The following is an 18,082-nucleotide window of genomic DNA, read 5'->3' as shown; positions in this document are numbered from 1 at the left end:
TAGAATTTGTAAGTTCTTCACCTTTTCCCACACACTCACTTTACAAGGGAAGAAACTGAGGTTGAGATGACTTGTCCAGGATCACACTGCTAATGGAAATTGAATGAGGACCGTTTTCATTGTAATATGGGGAGAGCTGTTGACCATTCATTGCCCAATTATCTGGAGAGATTTGCTCTTCCTCTAAGAACCAAGGGGAGGTGCGTTTTAATGTACCAAGAAGTCTAGCTGTCTGTTCCCAAGTTACAAGTAGCCCTTGATCTTCTATTAGCTTAAGCAGGCTTTCTATAGCACCACTCCTCGGTGGGGGTGGGGAGAGGGGATGGGGGAATGGAGAATCTTTAGCTAGGATCTGTCACATTAGTCTTTAAGAAAATAAGTTCCCTGTTTGTCTATTATACTCACCCAAGTTCCTGGTCACTGGAAACTTCTTCAGTGAAAGTAGGGTCCTTGGTTCCCACGTTTGGGTGCCAAATGTGATGCCCGCGTATTTAAAATCAGCTGGAGTCAGGAATTCAGGTTAAGGGAAAAATCTTCAATCTTTATTCTCAGTAGAGGTGAGGGGGGATTGCGATAGCAATATGGGCAGCTGCAACAGGAAGCCAGCTAGCAGAGGGGGATTGGAGGTGAAGGGCAGTCGCAATAGCATTTCACATTTCATAAGTTGCAATTTCTCTTAAGAAATTCTCAGTCCCTGTGCTCCTAAATAATTTAACAAATTGATAGTGACTTGGACAAGATCACTCTTTCTCCTTCCTGCCACAAGAAGATTGTCTACATATTGTAAGACTTTTGACAATAAGAAGTTTATCCCAGAACGTTCACACAATTCTTATATACCCAAGTAGATGTTCCATAAATTGAATATTATATCAATCATTTTGCTTTTTTTAAAAAAAAAAAAAAAAAAAAAAAAGCTAAGGTGTGAAATACTCCATGTCTCAACTCTGTACATTTTCACTGGTTGTCTTCCCCATTCTCTCACCACTCTCATATCTAGAATATTCTCCTTCCTCATCAACTCCTGGCATCCTTGGCTTTTTTCAAGTCTCAGCTAAAATTCCATTTCCAGTCTCTTGATTTATAAAACTTGCCACAGAATCCAGATGGTTCGAGGGAAAATGAGAATAGTAATTTAGCACAGCCCTCTTTTTTCCACTTATTTCTTCTTGAAATCATTTGTTCCCAATAATCAATCCTTCTTAAATCACCTTCATTCTCCTTTCCCATCTCTCTGTCTCTCTCCTTCCAATGCCTACTTGCTCAAACCTTCTCCAACATACTTTAAACACTCCCAAACAATAATTGCTTTTGTAAATCAATCTCTCTTGTTCCTTGTCTTTAAATCACATTTTTAAGAAAAAAAACTTTAAACTTCAAGATTCACAATTAAGTTTGAACCAAATTTTATAAAAACTCATAATATAGTTTACAAATTACTCAATATTTTTTAAAAGCAATATACCACTTAAGTAGGGAGATACAAACACGATCCCCCCTAAGGTAAGCTATTGGCATTTTGTTTAATAACCTCTATCTTAATATGAAGTCCAACCAAACAATAAGGCAAAAAAAAAAGTTTTTCTCTTCGGTTGTAAAGGCCACAATATTCAAACAATTCTTAAGATTTTATCCTGTTAATAAACCTAACATATGCAAAGCAAGAGTAAAATTATTTCAAAATTATTCCAATTTCAATTTTATTTCAATTTCAAAATTATTCCAATTTCAATTTTATTTCAATTTCAAAATTATTCCAATTTCAATTTTATTTCAATTTCAAAATTATTCCAATTTCAATTTTATTTCAATTTCAAAATTATTCCAATTTCAATTTTATTTCAATTTCAAAATTATTCCAATTTCAATTTTATTTCAATTTCAAAATTATTCCAATTTCAATTTTATTTCAATTTCAAAATTATTCCAATTTCAATTTTATTTCAATTTCAAAATTATTCCAATTTCAATTTTATTTCAATTTCAAAATTATAGTACCTCTTTAAAATATAAGTTCCCAAAACTCTTAATCAAATGTTGCAGACAAACAATTACCCAGTTTAGCCTTCTTAAACTTTCTGTTTTCTAATTCCATGAAAGCAAACTTGCTAATAATGATTTTTCTTTCTTCTCCTAGGAAAAAAATGGGTTTTTTTTGGAAGTATGCCTAGTTTTCCCACAGGTCCAACAGGTCAGAGCGCCCCCGTGTTCAACTATTTACCTCTCTTACTCTATTTTTATTCCTCCCTTCCAATATCTGTAGTTTCTTGTTTCCAACATACCAATTTAAAATTATTTTTAAATTAACCAGTACTTTAGTTTGTAAATTTCCTGAAATCTACCTAGATATTCCATTCAAACATCTTTTCTTTAGTAAACCAGGAAAGAGTTAAGCACCAATCCCTGCTTTACCTTGAATTTTTTTTTTCTGAGTCCTGATAACAGGCTCCTTGTTTATAGGAGTGATAGCCACTGTTCTTCTATTTTCTCAAATCTTTCCAGACTTTCAATCTATGTTCTTATTTTTCCCCTTCTTCCCCTCTTCCCCCCAACAATTCAGCCTGATATTTTTCCAAGCCTGCAACACAGAGGCTGAATTCTTATCTCTTATGAGCTTGCTAACTTTTAACACAGAACAGAATGCAAAGCAGACAAACATAGACACATAGACGGACACAGAGCTCTATTTTTCTTGAATTCCCTAGCTAGCATCCTGATAAATTCATGGACTGCTTCTACCACCCTGAACCCAGTCCAGGTTTTCGGGGAAGGTCCTCCCAGAACAAAGCAGAAGTATTTAATTAACTTTTGACTTTTCCCTTTGTCCTTCGGGACATTATCCCAGTTATTTAACCAACTCCCAAGGGGACTATTGGTCAGAATTCCCTGCACCTTGTCCTGACATACAACTTTGGACTGAGATCAGTACCGGTGTAGGTCACCCTCACACCAACAGTCACCTGAGAGAGCTCTCGAAAGCCCTTTCCTTGGGGTCTGAGCAGTCCTCCAGTTCTTTTAGAGAGCTTGTTTCTCCCTCAGCCAATAGACCTCCAGGCTCCGACTCGCGCTTACCTCTCGAGCTACACGTAGATCTTCTAGACTGTGCTGGCCGTCAGGACTTGTCTATTGTCTTCTTTCTTCAATTCTGTGTTCCACTGAGTACCCCTGCCTTGGGTCATTGTCTAAAGAGGGAGGGAGGCTGCCCATCCAGAGCCAGAGACCATGGAGAAAACTGCTCCGTGGGCACAGCCATCTCCCCCAAAGACTCCATCCCGGACGAGCCCCCAACTGTTTGGGACAAAAAGACCTACCCAAATTGACTACTACAGAGATCACTCATAGAAAGCAGAATTATTAGAATCTCGAGAAGTAGACCCCATCCTGGTCTGCGAGCAAAATTTCACAGCAGGATAGGGCCAGAGCCTTGAAAATGCTTACAGCTTTTATACATTTCAGACAAAGATGCTCCAAAATCCCGCCCTCTATATGTTGTGATTGGTCACATAAGTCTACTGTTCCCCTAGTTGGTCAGTGGAATATAGTAGACAAGATGATGTACAGCTTCTTCAGTCACGTAATCCAGGCCTTTTCTAAAATCATGTGACTCTGGAGAAGCCAAAACTGAGGCCTATAAGGCTTGCTCTACTTTAGAATTTGTAAGTTCTTCACCTTTTCCCACACACTCACTTTACAAGGGAAGAAACTGAGGTTGAGATGACTTGTCCAGGATCACACTGCTAGTGGATCTTAGAAGTGGGTTGTGAATTTAGTTGTTTATGTTTCCCAGTCCAGTACTCCATCCATAGAGAATCTACCCCTGAAGCAGGATTTGTTGACAGAGGCTGTCTCTTCTTAAGATCTGTGAAGTGACTTCCTGAGATCATAATATATAGTTATAATTGCCAGATATAGGACTTAAATCCCAATTTTCTGAGTCTTGATTCTCAAACTAGTTCTCTTTGCACCCACCCACCAGATTTTCTCCCTCTCCTCCATCTCTGAGCTTACATTCTTTCTAGTTATTTCAAGGATCCATGGCTTCATTTCCATGTCCATATACAAGGAAGTGGATGGCAAAAATAAGTTTGAGAGGAAAAAAAAAAAAAAACCCATTATCCTGAAGTTAGACAGGGTGATGAGCTTTTAAAAAAAAAAAAAAAAAAAAAGCTAAGGTGTGAAATACTCCATGTCTCAACTCTGTACATTTTCACTGGTTGTCTTCCCCATTCTCCCACCACTCTCATATCTAGAATATTCTCCTTCCTCATCAACTCCTGGCATCCTTGGCTTTTTTCAAGTCTCAGCTAAAATTCCATTTCCAGTCTCTTGATTTATAAAACTTGCCACAGAATCCAGATGGTTCGAGGGGAAAATGAGAATAGTAATTTAGCACAGCCCTCCTTTATCCCTCAGTTTTCTTCCTTCTTCCTTCCCTTTCTCCCTCCCTTTTTTCCCTCTTTCCCTCTCTTCCTCTCTGTCCTTCCCCATTCCCGTCTCTCATGAATTTGAGTTACAGCACCAAATGAAATTGATGTAGCCACCAATGTTGGGGTTCATTCATGTGATAAATTCACAACGGCCATTATCTTTGGCAAAAGGTAGGTTTATTTAGGTTACAGACAAAATGAAGAGATACAATAGACTCCAGGAATGGTAAATGAGATAGATGTCAATGAAAGGAATTTGGAAGAATCCATTAAAGGAATATGCCATGAGGTAGGAGTACTCCATTGACTGACAGACTAAATCCTTAGAGGGAGTTAGCTATAAAAAGGAGAAATACACCATGAGGCAAGGGGAGAATGAGAGAAAGGACAACATAAGGCAGAGTGCCTTGGCAGGCTCACCCCAACAAAGATTCAACAAAGATGGTATAATCATAGATAGATTTATGGGGTAAATTCAACTTCAGGGATTTGACATAATTTGGATTTCTATCTGGACACAAGGTGGGGCTACTCAAGACCTCCATGGAAGGTAGGATTATAGGATTGAACTGAAACCCTATCAGTGTTGTTCGCTGCTTGCCACAGAGAATAATTTAATCTGTACTTCAGGCCCTCTACCAACGCCACCCAAGACTTCCTCTATTTTTTCTTCTCTTGTCTTCCCTCTTCCCCTTTCTTTCCCTCCCTCTCTCCCCCTAGAATTGGATGAGGGTTTAGTTTCTACAGAGTTATGAAACTTAGAGAAATGAAACTAAAATCTAAAGGTTAGGAGTGGATCAAAGGAAACAAAATTTGTAAAAGGAAACCATAAATGAGAATAAGAAACACCTTATCAGGTGTAATCAGTATGGGGAATCAGTTGGGGGGAATTAGGTGTTCCTGATAGGCTGTAATCTGTAGTACCCAATCAATGGGAAATCAGAGGAGGAAAATTCTTTTAGGGACAGGAAATAAAAAGCTGTGGTTTTGTGTGTCATGTGTGCCTGTGTTTCTGGATAGCCAATCTTGCAAGATATCAAACAAAAAATCTTTTCCTGGCTTCAACAAAGAGGTCTGTAGAGTTCTTGGCAAGAGGTGCAGCTCTCCTTTTTCTTTTTTTCACTGATTGGTCAATAGGTCCCAGGCCAAACCTCACCTGGTTATTGCTAGGGCTCTGATTGGCTAAGAGTGAATGTAAATAGCATTTGTTCCTGTTTTGGTCAGAAACTCAATAGGTCTTCCCCTTACAGACCGATTTTATTTATTTTTTTGACCAGGTAAAAGAGGCTATTCTCAGACTCATTTCTTACCCACCCTCAATCATTAGTTGGACATTGCCTCAGTCAAACTGAGAAATGTTAAAGACCTTAGTTTAAAATGGCCAAGTTTTCCCAAAGCGTCCAGGGCCATCTCTAGTTGTCTTGATCTCTCTCTGGCCACTGGACCCAGATAGCTCTGGAGGAGAAAGTGAGACAGATGACCTTGCACAGCTCTCACTTAAATCCAATTCACTTGCATGTCATCATCTCCGTGATGTCATAGTCCTTTTTGAGAATGAAGGACAAACAACAACAAAATGCCATCTTCTACAAGAAGGTTTTCTTGATTCTCTTAATTCTAAGTGCCTTCCCATTTAAGATAACATCTAATTTATCATATATAATATATAATATGCATATGTTTGGACATAATTGCTTGCATGTCCTTTCCCCCATTAGAATGTGAACTTCTTGAAAGAAAAACTGTTTTTGCCTTTCTTTGTACCCCCAACACAGCAGCTGATAAATAAAGATAATTAATGATTACTGACAACTTTTGGAAAGAATATGGAATTGAGGGCATGTGGCATATGGGTGATGGACTAAGTGTTCTCCTTCATATCTGCTAAAATCTCCACATATGAATTACTATATAGATACTTTTCCCTAATATTGTTTTTGTACAGTTATTTTTTAAATTTAAAAGCAGGAGTTCATCTTTATTCCCAATTTGGCTCAATATTTCAGATTATTGAAGTTCTTTAGGAATCCAATCCTGTCATCTAATGTAGCATTTATACCTCCCAGGTTTATATCATCCACAAAAACAAAACAGAAGAATTAGAAATTTTGTCTAATTAACAAAACAGAACTTTCCATTAAATGATATTGCTTCCAAGTCAATTTAAGAAACAAAAACATTACAAAACTGAAAAATATAATAATTGTGAGTCATTAAGGTGTCAAGAGGTCTTTATTGAGATTATAGCACAGTTACACTTCTAATACCCTTTTCCACTTGTATACAATAGTTAAAAATGTTTGCTACAGTGCACAGACAGTTTAGCAATTATCAGAACCAAAGCTCAACTGCATCTTAAATAAATAATAACCTATCATAATTTAACGGAAAATAACTGTACAATATGAAAATATAACAATACATAACATTAGGATCTACAATTCTTTAGAAATAAAACTGTAATTCTGCTTTACATAAACCTTGCAAAGAAAAAAAAACTCCAATAAGCTTTTGGACCAAAATCATTATTTTCCATTTTTAAATTATCATGCAGACATAGCATTTCAAGCCATGCTATAGTCCATAGTTAAGTTTTTAATGGTTTTATTGAAGAGGAGAAAAATGCTCGCCAGTAGATTGTACCATCAACTGTTGCAAAAGATAAATGCTGATAATCTGCTTCTTCTACAGTACATTTTAGAGTGGAGGTATACAGTTGCATTCAAAAAAACAAAGAAATTAAATGTTTGAAGCAAATGTATTTTGCCTTTTACTCTGAAATAGATTAGAAAACAAAATAATCATCATCTCCCTGGTTTAAAAGAAAAGGCTTATATCTCATTATGAATCAAACCAAGAAGCAGTTGTATATTCATTTTTTAGTCCCATAGTGATACTTACATATTAAAAACAACCATGAAACGTTAGAGAAGCATACAAAAATCTTACCCCTAAATAAGTGATGCATACAATGGAACTGTGAGAATGGCAAAAGTCATTTCTGTTTATGTTTAATCTGTCTGGAACTAAGTACATATATGAATTTTATTAAAGTATAGTTCAATTTAAATTTATATAGAAAACTGTCATTTATGCAAAGAACAAGGAATGCATTTAATACTAAAATGTAAACACATTATCAACCTTAACTTTGAGTGCACAGTGACAACTTACGGGCTTTTCCAACATACTTTGGCAACAAGACTACAATAGATCACAGCAGCATAAATTCACATGGAAGACCTGAAAGCATTGCAAAATAATACTAAATACCCATCTCTCCTAAGCAATGAGATAAACTGTGATAAATGCCTCCTCTTGCTAAATCCCTCTCCTGGCCAGATGCTGCTTGTTTGAATTAACAACAACAACTACAACAACAAAAAACAACCAACCAAATAAACAAACAAACAAACAAAAAAAAAAAAAAACCCACACACACACACAAAAAAAAAAAACCACTTCAGCCATCTTAAATCTCTGTGCTTTATCTGCATAGGTTGTCTACAGGTGTATTCTAACCACTGTAAGTCCAAAGCGTTACAGTTCTGTCAGCTGATGATGACAAAAAGGAAAGATCCTTTGTGTGCCACCTGCACTGAATCACTTTGTCCTTGTGCTCCCCTACCACCATAATTGGAAGCTGCTTGGTGAGGTCCCCTAAAAAAAATAGCGACAAGTATTAAAATGAGCTGAATAAATTTTACAGACTTCTGAGTAAGATTTCCTTATTTACTAGTTCAAACTCCACATGAATGCAAAGTTAACATATTTTCATTCACTATAAAAATGCATACCACCCTATGTTACTGTAATTAAATAATATTAAGAGTTAAATTGCTGAACAGTTCAACATGGTTCAATAGTGCAATAATGTTTGCATTATTCAATGCAACTGGATTAAAGAAACTGTTCATTACAGGTCTATTGTAGAAAACTAATTTATTCAACACCATTTATTAAGTACTTATGTGCAAAGCATATAACATAGAAGTAAATTAGAATGCAAAGGATGAATTAATATATTCTTAATCTTCTAGCATCCTTCAGCCCATAATGAAATAAAACATTGAAGTGAAGGCCAATTCAACTATTTAACAAAACAAATAATTCTATATTAAAAATTAGAACAACCATTCCAATTATTAAAGGTTAGAATATTGTTTATTAGGCTATTTACTGAAACACTTTTGATAATATGCTAATATATTGTAAGTCAAATTTTAAAATATTTCAGAAAAATGTGGATACTAGACTAATAAGGAGAAAATTGTAAAAAGACAATCTAAAATATACAAAAGAGAACATAAATATAAATCTAGTCTGAAGGATTAAGATAAATTACCTTGTAAGTCTGTCACTTTTATTTTCATATCATAAGATCCTGTAAGTAAATAGTGAGCCCCAGGAGAGAATCTAACAGAGCGAACATCACTGGAATGAGGATGATAACTCTGTACCATTCGTCCTCCTCTGATGTCGTACAACATACAGCTAGAATCTTCCTGACCAGTAGCTAAGAGACGGCCACTAGGATCAACAGCTACTGATGCCACTGCACTGCCTAAATAAAAGTTTTTTTTAAAATTAGAAATTTATTTCATTTTTTAAAACCCAACTCAAATTCACTGTAAAAATAACAAACACTCACTTTTTAAAGAGTACTTTAAGATTTACAAAACTCTCCTTACAACAATCCAGTGAAGTAAGCAAAAATAATAATTATCACATCTAGGTGGCACAGTGAATGGATAAGAAAATATCTTCCTCAGTTTTAAATCTGGCCTCAGACACTTATAGTTGTGTGACCCTGGGCAAGTCACTTAACACTTTTTTGTTTTCCTCGGTTTCCTCAACTGTAAAATGAGCTGGAGGAGGAAATGGTAAACCACTTCAGTATCTTTGCATAGAAAATCCCAAATGGGATCAGAATTGGACATTACCAGAATGACTGAGCAAAACCTGTGCAATCCATTCAAGATTATAAGAGCAGGAAGAACCTGGCTATAGACCCAATCCAGAAACTGTGATTGAAGATGTTTAGCAAACAGAAAAAAACACTGAACAAAATTAAGAAATGCCACACATTAAAAGCAGTTCAAGAGGTTAATGCAGAAGACAACAAGCATGTCTACAAGTACAGTAAAGCCTCAAAGAAAAGAATGGCTTGGCCTCTAGAAGCTGGAAAATGAATGGATGCCCATCAATTGGAGAATGGTTGAGTAAATTGTGATATATGAACGTTATGGAATATTATTGTTCTGTAAGAAATGACCAGCAGGATGAATACAGAGAGGACTGGCGAGACTTACATGAGCTGATGTTAAGTGAAATGAGCAGAACCAGGAGATCATTATATACCTCAACAACGATACTGAATGAGGATGTATTCTGATGGAAGTGGATCTCTTCAATAAAGAGAGCTAATTCAGTTTCAATTGATCAAGGATGGGCAGAAGCAGCTACACCCAAAGAAAGAACACTGGGAAATGAATATAAACTGCTTGAATTTTTGTTTTTCTTCCCGGGTTATTTATACCTTCTGAATCCAATTCTCCCTGTGCAACAAGAGAACTGTTTGGTTCTGCACACATATATTGTGTATCTAGGATATACTGTAACTTATTTAACATGTAAAGGACTGCATGCCATCCTGAGGGAGGGGGTAGAAGGAGGGAGGAAAAAAATCGGAACAGAAGTGAGTGCAAGGGATAATGCTTTAAAAAATCACTCTGGCATGGGCTCTGTCAATAAAAAGTTATTAAAAAAAAAAAAGAAAGAAAGAAAACAATGTATATGTTTTGAAAATAAAAAGCTAAAAATAAAAAAAAAGCTTAAAAAAAAAAAGGATGGTTTGGCCACAAGGACTCCAAGAGTAACTGAAAGAAATGAAGAAATAAAAGATAAAATTAGAGCTCCTGAGGAAAAATTGGAATGATAATAAAGAGCTCAGACAGAAAGTGGAAAACCTTACTCAAAACTCCTTTGGAAAAAAAAAAAAGAATGAAGCAAATCGAACTCAATAATTCTATGAGATGATAAGAAATATAATAAAAGTCAAAAGACTTGAAAATTAGAAGTATATATAAGAAAGAAATCTACTGTCTATGGAAACATATAACTCTAAATCGTTGTGTAATAAAGTATTTTAAAATGATATTCTCACAATGTCCTAGTCTGAAGTTTTTGTTTTCACTTGAATCAAAGATTTTCTTTTCCTTCAAGAAAGATAATCAATTTTAAAGAGGTATTTTTTGAAACCATGAGATATTATTTTGCTTATAAATGAAGAGTGGAAATATTTTTAATCCAATTAAGAAAAATATTTCATTGTTCACTATTGACCTGATTTAAAGGGAAAACATCTAAAAATGGAGTGATCTCTATCAGAAAGATATTTTCTCCCAAAGCATAATGACATTAACATTATTATTATTCTGTCTGATCAATCAAAAATCCTAAACTTAATTATGACTTTTCTGTTTTAATTTACTGTGAAATTTCATTTTTTGTTTCACAGATTATTATAAGATATAGGTTGTTAATTGCTTAAAAGGAAAAGGACTTTCTGACTGGTAAAGGAAACTCTGAACCCTCTACATGCAAAACTGCAGATGAATTCTCAAGGACAGAGTCTGGTTAAAACAGTACTTTATTATCCTAAATATATTTTTTTAAAAATTGACACAGAATACCACTGAAGGAGAAGCAATTTAATCACTGGACTCATAAATCATGATCAAATTCAAAAACAAAAAGTTGGACATCATATTTAAAGAAAACTGTTCAAGTGTCACTATTGAGTTTGTATCCCAAAGAATCATAAAAGAGGGAAAAGGACGCACATGTGCAAAAATGTCTGAAGTGTTTTTTCTTTGTAATGACAAAGAATCAGAAAATGATTAGATGGGCATAAGTTATGTTATATAAATGTAATGGAATACTATTGTTCTATAAGAAATGATGAGCAGACTGATTTTCAGAAAAGCCTCGATTTATATGAACTGATGTTAAGTGAAGTGAGCAGAACCAAGAAAACATTGTACACAGTAACCACAAAATTATGTAATGATCAGTTGTGATGGACTTGGGTCTTTTCAACAATGAGGTGATTTAAGGGAATTCCAATAGATTTGTGATGGAAAGTGTCATCCACACCCAGAGAGAGAACTATGAAGACTGAATGTGGATCAAAGCATGGTATTTTCTCCTTTGTTGTTGTTGTTACTTTTTTATTCCTTTCTCATTTTTAAAATTCCTTTTGATCTGATTTTCTTTTTTTTCCCTCAAAATGATGAATACATTTAGAAGAGCTGTACATATTTAACCTATATCAGATTGCTTACTGTCTTGGGGAGGCGGAGAGGGAGAAAAATTTGAAACACAAGATTTTGCAAAGGTGAATGTTGAAAACTATCTTTGCAAGTATTTGGAAAATAAAATGCCATTTTAAAAAATTAGAGGAAAAAAAAAGAAAACTGCCCAGATGTATTAGAAATAGAAGGCAAACTTCTGAAATTCTGAAAAACAGAATTAATTTATATTCTGAAAGGAAACCTATACTGAAAAGACCTAGGAAAGTTAGAGTGAAAATCCAGAATTCTCAGGCTAACAGGGGAAAAAAACAACAACATATAGTAGGGAAAAAAACAAAACTGTCAAAAATAGAGAGTTCAAGTACCAAGAAATACAAGATTATGCTGCAAATAGAGAAAACCTTGGAAAATATGATATTCCAAAGAATAAGAGCTTAAAGGTAAAAATAACATCTTGCAAAACTGGATGTAATCACAGAAGAAGAATAACGGATTTGTAAAAGAATAATGGACTTTTAAGTATCCCTAAAACAAATTCCAGAACTGGGATTTTCTGAAACCTATTTCTGAAAACCTATTTGAGCGAAATAACAATGAAATGGTTACATTTTATTGAGGAAAAAGGAACAAATATCTGTTGAGAATCCCACCAATCCCACCATTGAAGTTGGAAACTCAAAGACTTTATTCTATTTTACTCATTTTAAATGAGGAAAGAAATGAAAAACACTAGAAAATAAATGAGGAACTTATTCATTCTCATAATTCAAATGCTTGATAAGAAAATACAAACCTTAGGAGGAGAATGGGCAACTTATTAATTTCATGTTTAGCTGAACTGTACAAAGATGGGTAGAACACAAAGTCTAATGTAGATAAATAAATATATATTGAAGGAAACAGGGACAACATGAGGGAATGATGGTTTAAGAGAAAGGGCAGAGTCAGGGAGGAAATAGTCTTAAGCAAAACAAACTTCAGAGGGGTGATTAGAAAGAAAAAAAGTGTCAAGATTCAGAGAATGGGGATGTGGGTTAGGTAGAGAGAATAAAGACAAAAGAGTAGAAATAAACTATTTTCACTGTAGATTTTTAATGTTGATCACATTCTTTCTTTCACCTTTCTCCTTTTAACTAAGGCTAGTTAAGTGGTAACACTAGGCCCAGAAAACTGCTGGGCCTAGAGTCAATAAGTCCTGAGTTCAAATTAAGAATCAAAACACTGACAAGCTATAAGACCCTAAGCAAGTCACTTTTCTTTTGTGTTCCTCAATTTCCTCACTCATGGAAACAGAGATAATAATAGTCTATATCTCTAAGGCTTGCTGTGAGGATTAAATGTTATATCTGTGAAGTGCTTAACATAGGACAGGACATGTACTAGGTGTTACACACACACACACACACACACACACACACACACACACACACAGTCTTTTTTTATTCCCATCCTTCTTCCTCTTCCCTCCTCCCACCTTATTCTTTTTTGTAAAAAGAGGAGAAAAGGGTAAAGAGAAAAATTACTTAGCGGTGTATATATGTTGACTTTAATGTGTTTATATTAAAAAAAAAAACTAGAGGTGGAAAAGGGATTGTACTAAAAGAGGAAAAGGGAAGTAAAATGGGGTAAAAATTATAACCAAAACTAAAAATGGGCCTTTGAAGAAAAGATTCAAATGGAGCCTTGAAGACTAACTAATGTATCCTAAAGAACTGGAAAGTCAGAAATCAAATTATAGAAACAAAAATTATTTTATCAAAGAAAAATGCTAAAATTGTGATAATAAACCAAAACTTTTGTAATGCAGCCAAAATAGTCTTCAGGAAAAATTTATTTCTACATAGTATCATCAATCAAAAAACTCAATAAATTATTAAGCATAAGACTAAAAATAACAATAAAGGGCAATTTCTTCAGAGATAGTGTGATCTTCCTTCAAGATGATAAGATAAAGGAAGTTAAGGAATACTTCTTTACACTCCAAAATATAAAGTACAATTACATGTTCTTCCTTTAAGCTTGGAAGTCAGGCTTTAATGAGGGAGGGAATTTAAAAAAAAAAAAAAAAGGCTCTGAAGAGATAGAAGGGAAACCTGACCTTTGTCAGGGAGCTGAAGTGTAAAAGATTATCACATTGAGTCAGAAAAAAATAAGAAAAAAAACCTGTATGTATGTATGTATGCATGTTTTTATTCATTTATTTTGCTGAGGCAATTGGGATTAAGTGACTTGCCCAGGCTCACACAGCTAGAAAGTGTTAAGTATCTGAGACCACATTTGAACTCAGGTCCTCCTGACTTTAGGGTTGGTGCTCTATCCACTGTGCCACCAAGCTGCCCAAATATATATAAAATTTTTAATAAAGTACATATTTGAAATTGTTCTACATGAGAAGTTAGTTATCTTCCAAGGAGGGATAAAGCAGAACTAGTGAAGCCATGTAGTAATGGTACTGAAGCAACACTTAATGACCTTCTGATATCTTAGAAAGATAACAAACTTCTTTGTTATGTCTAAGACATAAGAGAGAACCTCCTAACACTTACCAAACAGGATGTCAACTATCCAACTTCTGCTGATTCATTTCAATAAAAATGATATTACCAAAAAGAGTTTTAAAAGTACCTCATTAAGAGCTCATTCGAATAAAAAGAGGGAAAATGCAATTAGCAATAATAACTATGAAAAGAATTTTGTAGGAAGCTTCTCTGATGAAGGCCTCATTTCTCTTTTTTTTCTTCTCAAATTTTTTTTTCTCAGTCTGAAATTTTTTTATTAAAGCTATTTGTTTTCAAAATACATGTATAAATAATTTCAACATTCACCTTTGCAAAACCCTGTGTTCCAAATTGTTTCCCCTTCCTTCCCTAGACAGCAAGTAATTCAATATATGTTAAACATGTGCAATTATTCTATATATATTTCCACAATTATCATGCTGCTCAAGAAAAATGAGATCAAAAAGGGGAAAAATGAAGAAAAACAAAAAACAAATAACAATTTAAAAAAAGGTGAAAATACTATGTTGTGATCTACACTCAGTTCCCAGTCTTCTCTCTGAGTGCAAATGGCTCTCTACATCACAAGACCATTGGAATTGGCCTGAATGACCTCATTGTTGAAAAGAGCCATGTCTGTCAGAATTGATTATTATATAATCTTATTGCCATGTACAATATTCTCCTGGTTCTACTCACTTCACTCAGCATCAATTCATGTAAGACTCTCCATGCATTTCTGAAATCATCCTGCTGATCGTTTCTTATAGAACAATAAAATTCATATACCATAACTTATTCAGCCATTCTTCAACTGATGGGTTGCCCTCATTTTCCAGTTTCTTGCCCTTACAAGAAGGCCTCACTTCTCAAATATATAGAGAATTGAGTCAAGTTTATAAAAAATAAGAGCCATTCCCTAAATTGATAAATGATCAAAAGATACAAACTATGCCCACAGGGCTATAAAGTCATGCTTATCATTTAATCTAACAATACACCAGTACCAGGAAAATGTATATAACAATACATACAAAAATATTTATAGCAGCTCTTTTCTCAGAGCAATTGAGGGAATGCCCATCAATTGGGGAATGGCTGAATAAATTGTGATATTTGATTATGATGAAACATTACTGTTCTGTAAGAAATGATGAACAGGATGTTCTCAGAAAAACCTGAAGAAGTTCTCATGAACTCAAGCAAAGTGAAATGTACTATGTACAAAGTAACAACAATGTTGTGAGATGATCAGCTGTAAATGACTTTGCTATTCTCAGCAATACAGTGATTCAAAAGCATCCTAAAGAACTGATAGCTAGAAAAAAAAACTGATTGTGTCTGAATACAAATTGAAATATACTTTTTTAAAAAAACTTTATTTTTCTTGAGGGTTTGTAGAGAGGGGATAGATCTATGTTTTCTTTCTCAACATGACTTTTATGGAAATTTTTTGCATAATTTATGTGTCTGCTCATTGGAGGAGGAGGTGAGAAAGAAAGGAGAGAATCTGGAATGCAAAGTTTTAAAAACAAATGTAAAAATCATTTAAATTTTCTAATTAATTAATTAATTATAAAATATTTTTAAAAGATCATTAGTTACTTTGGAGAGAGAGACTGAGTGATCTCTTATATGTGAAATACAATGGCCATTTTTTATTCCTCATCTTTTTTTTGACCCCTCTATCTTTTGACATTAAAGATTATCCTTTTCCTTCTGGATACTCTCTCCTGATTGTACCATGTGATGCTGCTCTTGTTTCTCCTCCTGTCTCAGCTTGTCTTTCTTGCTATCATTATCCATATCCTACCTTCCAACTGTGGGTGTACCCCAAGGCTCATCATACCCCTTTTTCTCTATCTACACCCTTACTTGGTGACATCAATTTCCAAGGATTTAATTATCATCTCTATTCAAACTATTCCAAGATCTATATATCCATTTCCAGTCTCTCTCCTGAACTCTAATCTCATATCTGTTTCTATTGAACATTTTGGAATCAGTGATCTATAGATAAGTCAAAATTAACATATTCAAAAGAACATTACTATTTGAGTGCTATTGTCATCTATATCTCTCCTATTTGCCAACATTATCAGCATTCTTCTAGTCAGTCTGGTTAACAACCTTGCTATGTCACTTTTGACTCCTCACTCTCTCTCACTTTACATATCCAATTGTCTGCCAATCTTATCATTTCTACTTCTATAGCATCCCTCAAATCCATCCCTTCTTACACATCCACTAACCTAGTCAGGCCACCATCAGCTCTCACCTGAACAACCTGTGAATGCAACAGCCTTACTCTGGTGAGACACTCAGTGGAAACTACATGACATATATTTGTAGTATACCCAATTAGCATGGCTATATGACTTCTATCAGTTTTGTTTAGCACATGAGTCAGAGCAAAGGAAGCAAATGGTTAGGGTAATCCACTGTTGGGATTTCACAGGTTATATAAAGTATTAAGAAGGGGAACAAGGAATTTAAGAGTAGCCAATAGAACAGAGTTGAACTGGTTAACTAAAGGGTGGAGATTGGGAAGATAAAGAAGTGAAGCCAGAAAGATGACAAGAAAAAATAATGATGAATGCTGGAGGGGTTGTGGGAAAACTGGGACACTGATGCATTGTGGTGGAGTTGTGAACAAATCCAACCATTCTGGAGAGCAATCTGGAATTATGCCAAAAAAATTATCAAACTGTGCATACCCTTTGATCTAGCAGTGCTACTACTGGGCTTATACCTAAAGACTAAAGAAGGGAAAGGGACCTGTATGTGCCAAAATGTTTGTAGCAGCCCTGTTTGTAGTGGCTAGAAACTGGAAAATGAATGGATGCCCATCAATTGGAGAATGGCTGGGTAAATTGTGGTATATGAATGTTATGGAATATCATTGTTCTATAAGAAATGACCAGCAGGATGAATACAGAGAGGCTTGGAAAGACATACACAAACTGATGCTGAGTGAAATGAGCAGAACCAGGAGATCATTATATACTTCAACAACAACACTGTATGAGGATATATTCTGATGGAAGGGGATTTCTTTGACAAAGAAGATCTAATTCAGTTTCAATTGATCAATGATGGACAGAAGCAGCTACACCCAAAGAAAGAACACTGGGAAATCAATGTGAACTACTTGCATTTTTGCTTTTCTTCCCAGGTTATTTTTACCTTCAGAATCCAATTCTTCTTGTGCAATAAGAGAACTGTACAGTTCTGCACACATATTGTATCTAGGATATACTGTAACATATTTAACATGTATAAGATAGACTGCCATCTAGGGGAAGGGGTAGAGTGAGGAAAGGGAAAAGTCAGAACAGAAGTGAGTGCAAGAGATAATGTAAAAAATTATGCATGTATATGTTCTGTCAATAAAAAGTTATAATAAAAAAAAGAAAAAAAAAAGAAAAAAATCTCATTATCCTCCTGCCAACTGTCAATGGAATAAAAAAAAAAAGAAGAAGAAGTAAAGCCAGAGCAGATGGTTTGGTAAAGTACCAACTGGTAGATGTATTGAGAGATATGGGGAGGATTAAAAATAGGTTTAGGTGATTTCAGAGAGAGGGAGAAGAAAGGAAGTGAAGCAACAAGCTAGACAGATATTTTAAGGAGTTTGAGTAAGAAATGGGAGCGAGATATAAAATGATAGTGTCTAGTAAAGGTTCTCCTCAGGGTAAGGAAGTGTTGGGTAATGTTCATTGTTTCAGGAAGGAAAGAATGAGAGCGAAAAAGAGGGAAAGAGGGATTGACACAGAGAGAAATAGAGATACAGAGAGACAGAGAATGAGAATATGATTATTTTTAAAATGGAGCAATATGTTTG

General features: G+C 34.8%; 1 protein-coding gene across 4 annotated transcripts in view; it reads right to left on the bottom strand.

Annotated features, from left to right (window-relative positions):
* Positions 1–6,640: 6,640 nt before the first annotated feature.
* The window catches only part of WDR47 (WD repeat domain 47), a 76,171-nt gene continuing 64,729 nt past the window's right edge, over positions 6,641–18,082 (bottom strand). For all 4 annotated transcript variants that reach the window (XM_051993166.1, XM_051993167.1, XM_051993168.1 and 1 more), the window contains exons 14-15: positions 8,773–8,991; positions 6,641–8,087 (exon numbers count right to left, since the gene is read on the bottom strand). In XM_051993166.1, coding sequence (XP_051849126.1) covers positions 7,945–8,087; positions 8,773–8,991 — 362 coding nt within the window. In that variant the 3' untranslated portion in view covers positions 6,641–7,944. The remainder of the gene's footprint in view (positions 8,088–8,772; positions 8,992–18,082) is intronic.

Source organism: Antechinus flavipes, chromosome 4 (assembly GCF_016432865.1).
Source record: "Antechinus flavipes isolate AdamAnt ecotype Samford, QLD, Australia chromosome 4, AdamAnt_v2, whole genome shotgun sequence".
Taxonomy (NCBI): Eukaryota; Metazoa; Chordata; class Mammalia; order Dasyuromorphia; family Dasyuridae; genus Antechinus; species Antechinus flavipes.
Note: the sequence above shows the minus strand (reverse complement) of the source record. Positions and strands in the feature narration are given on the sequence as shown.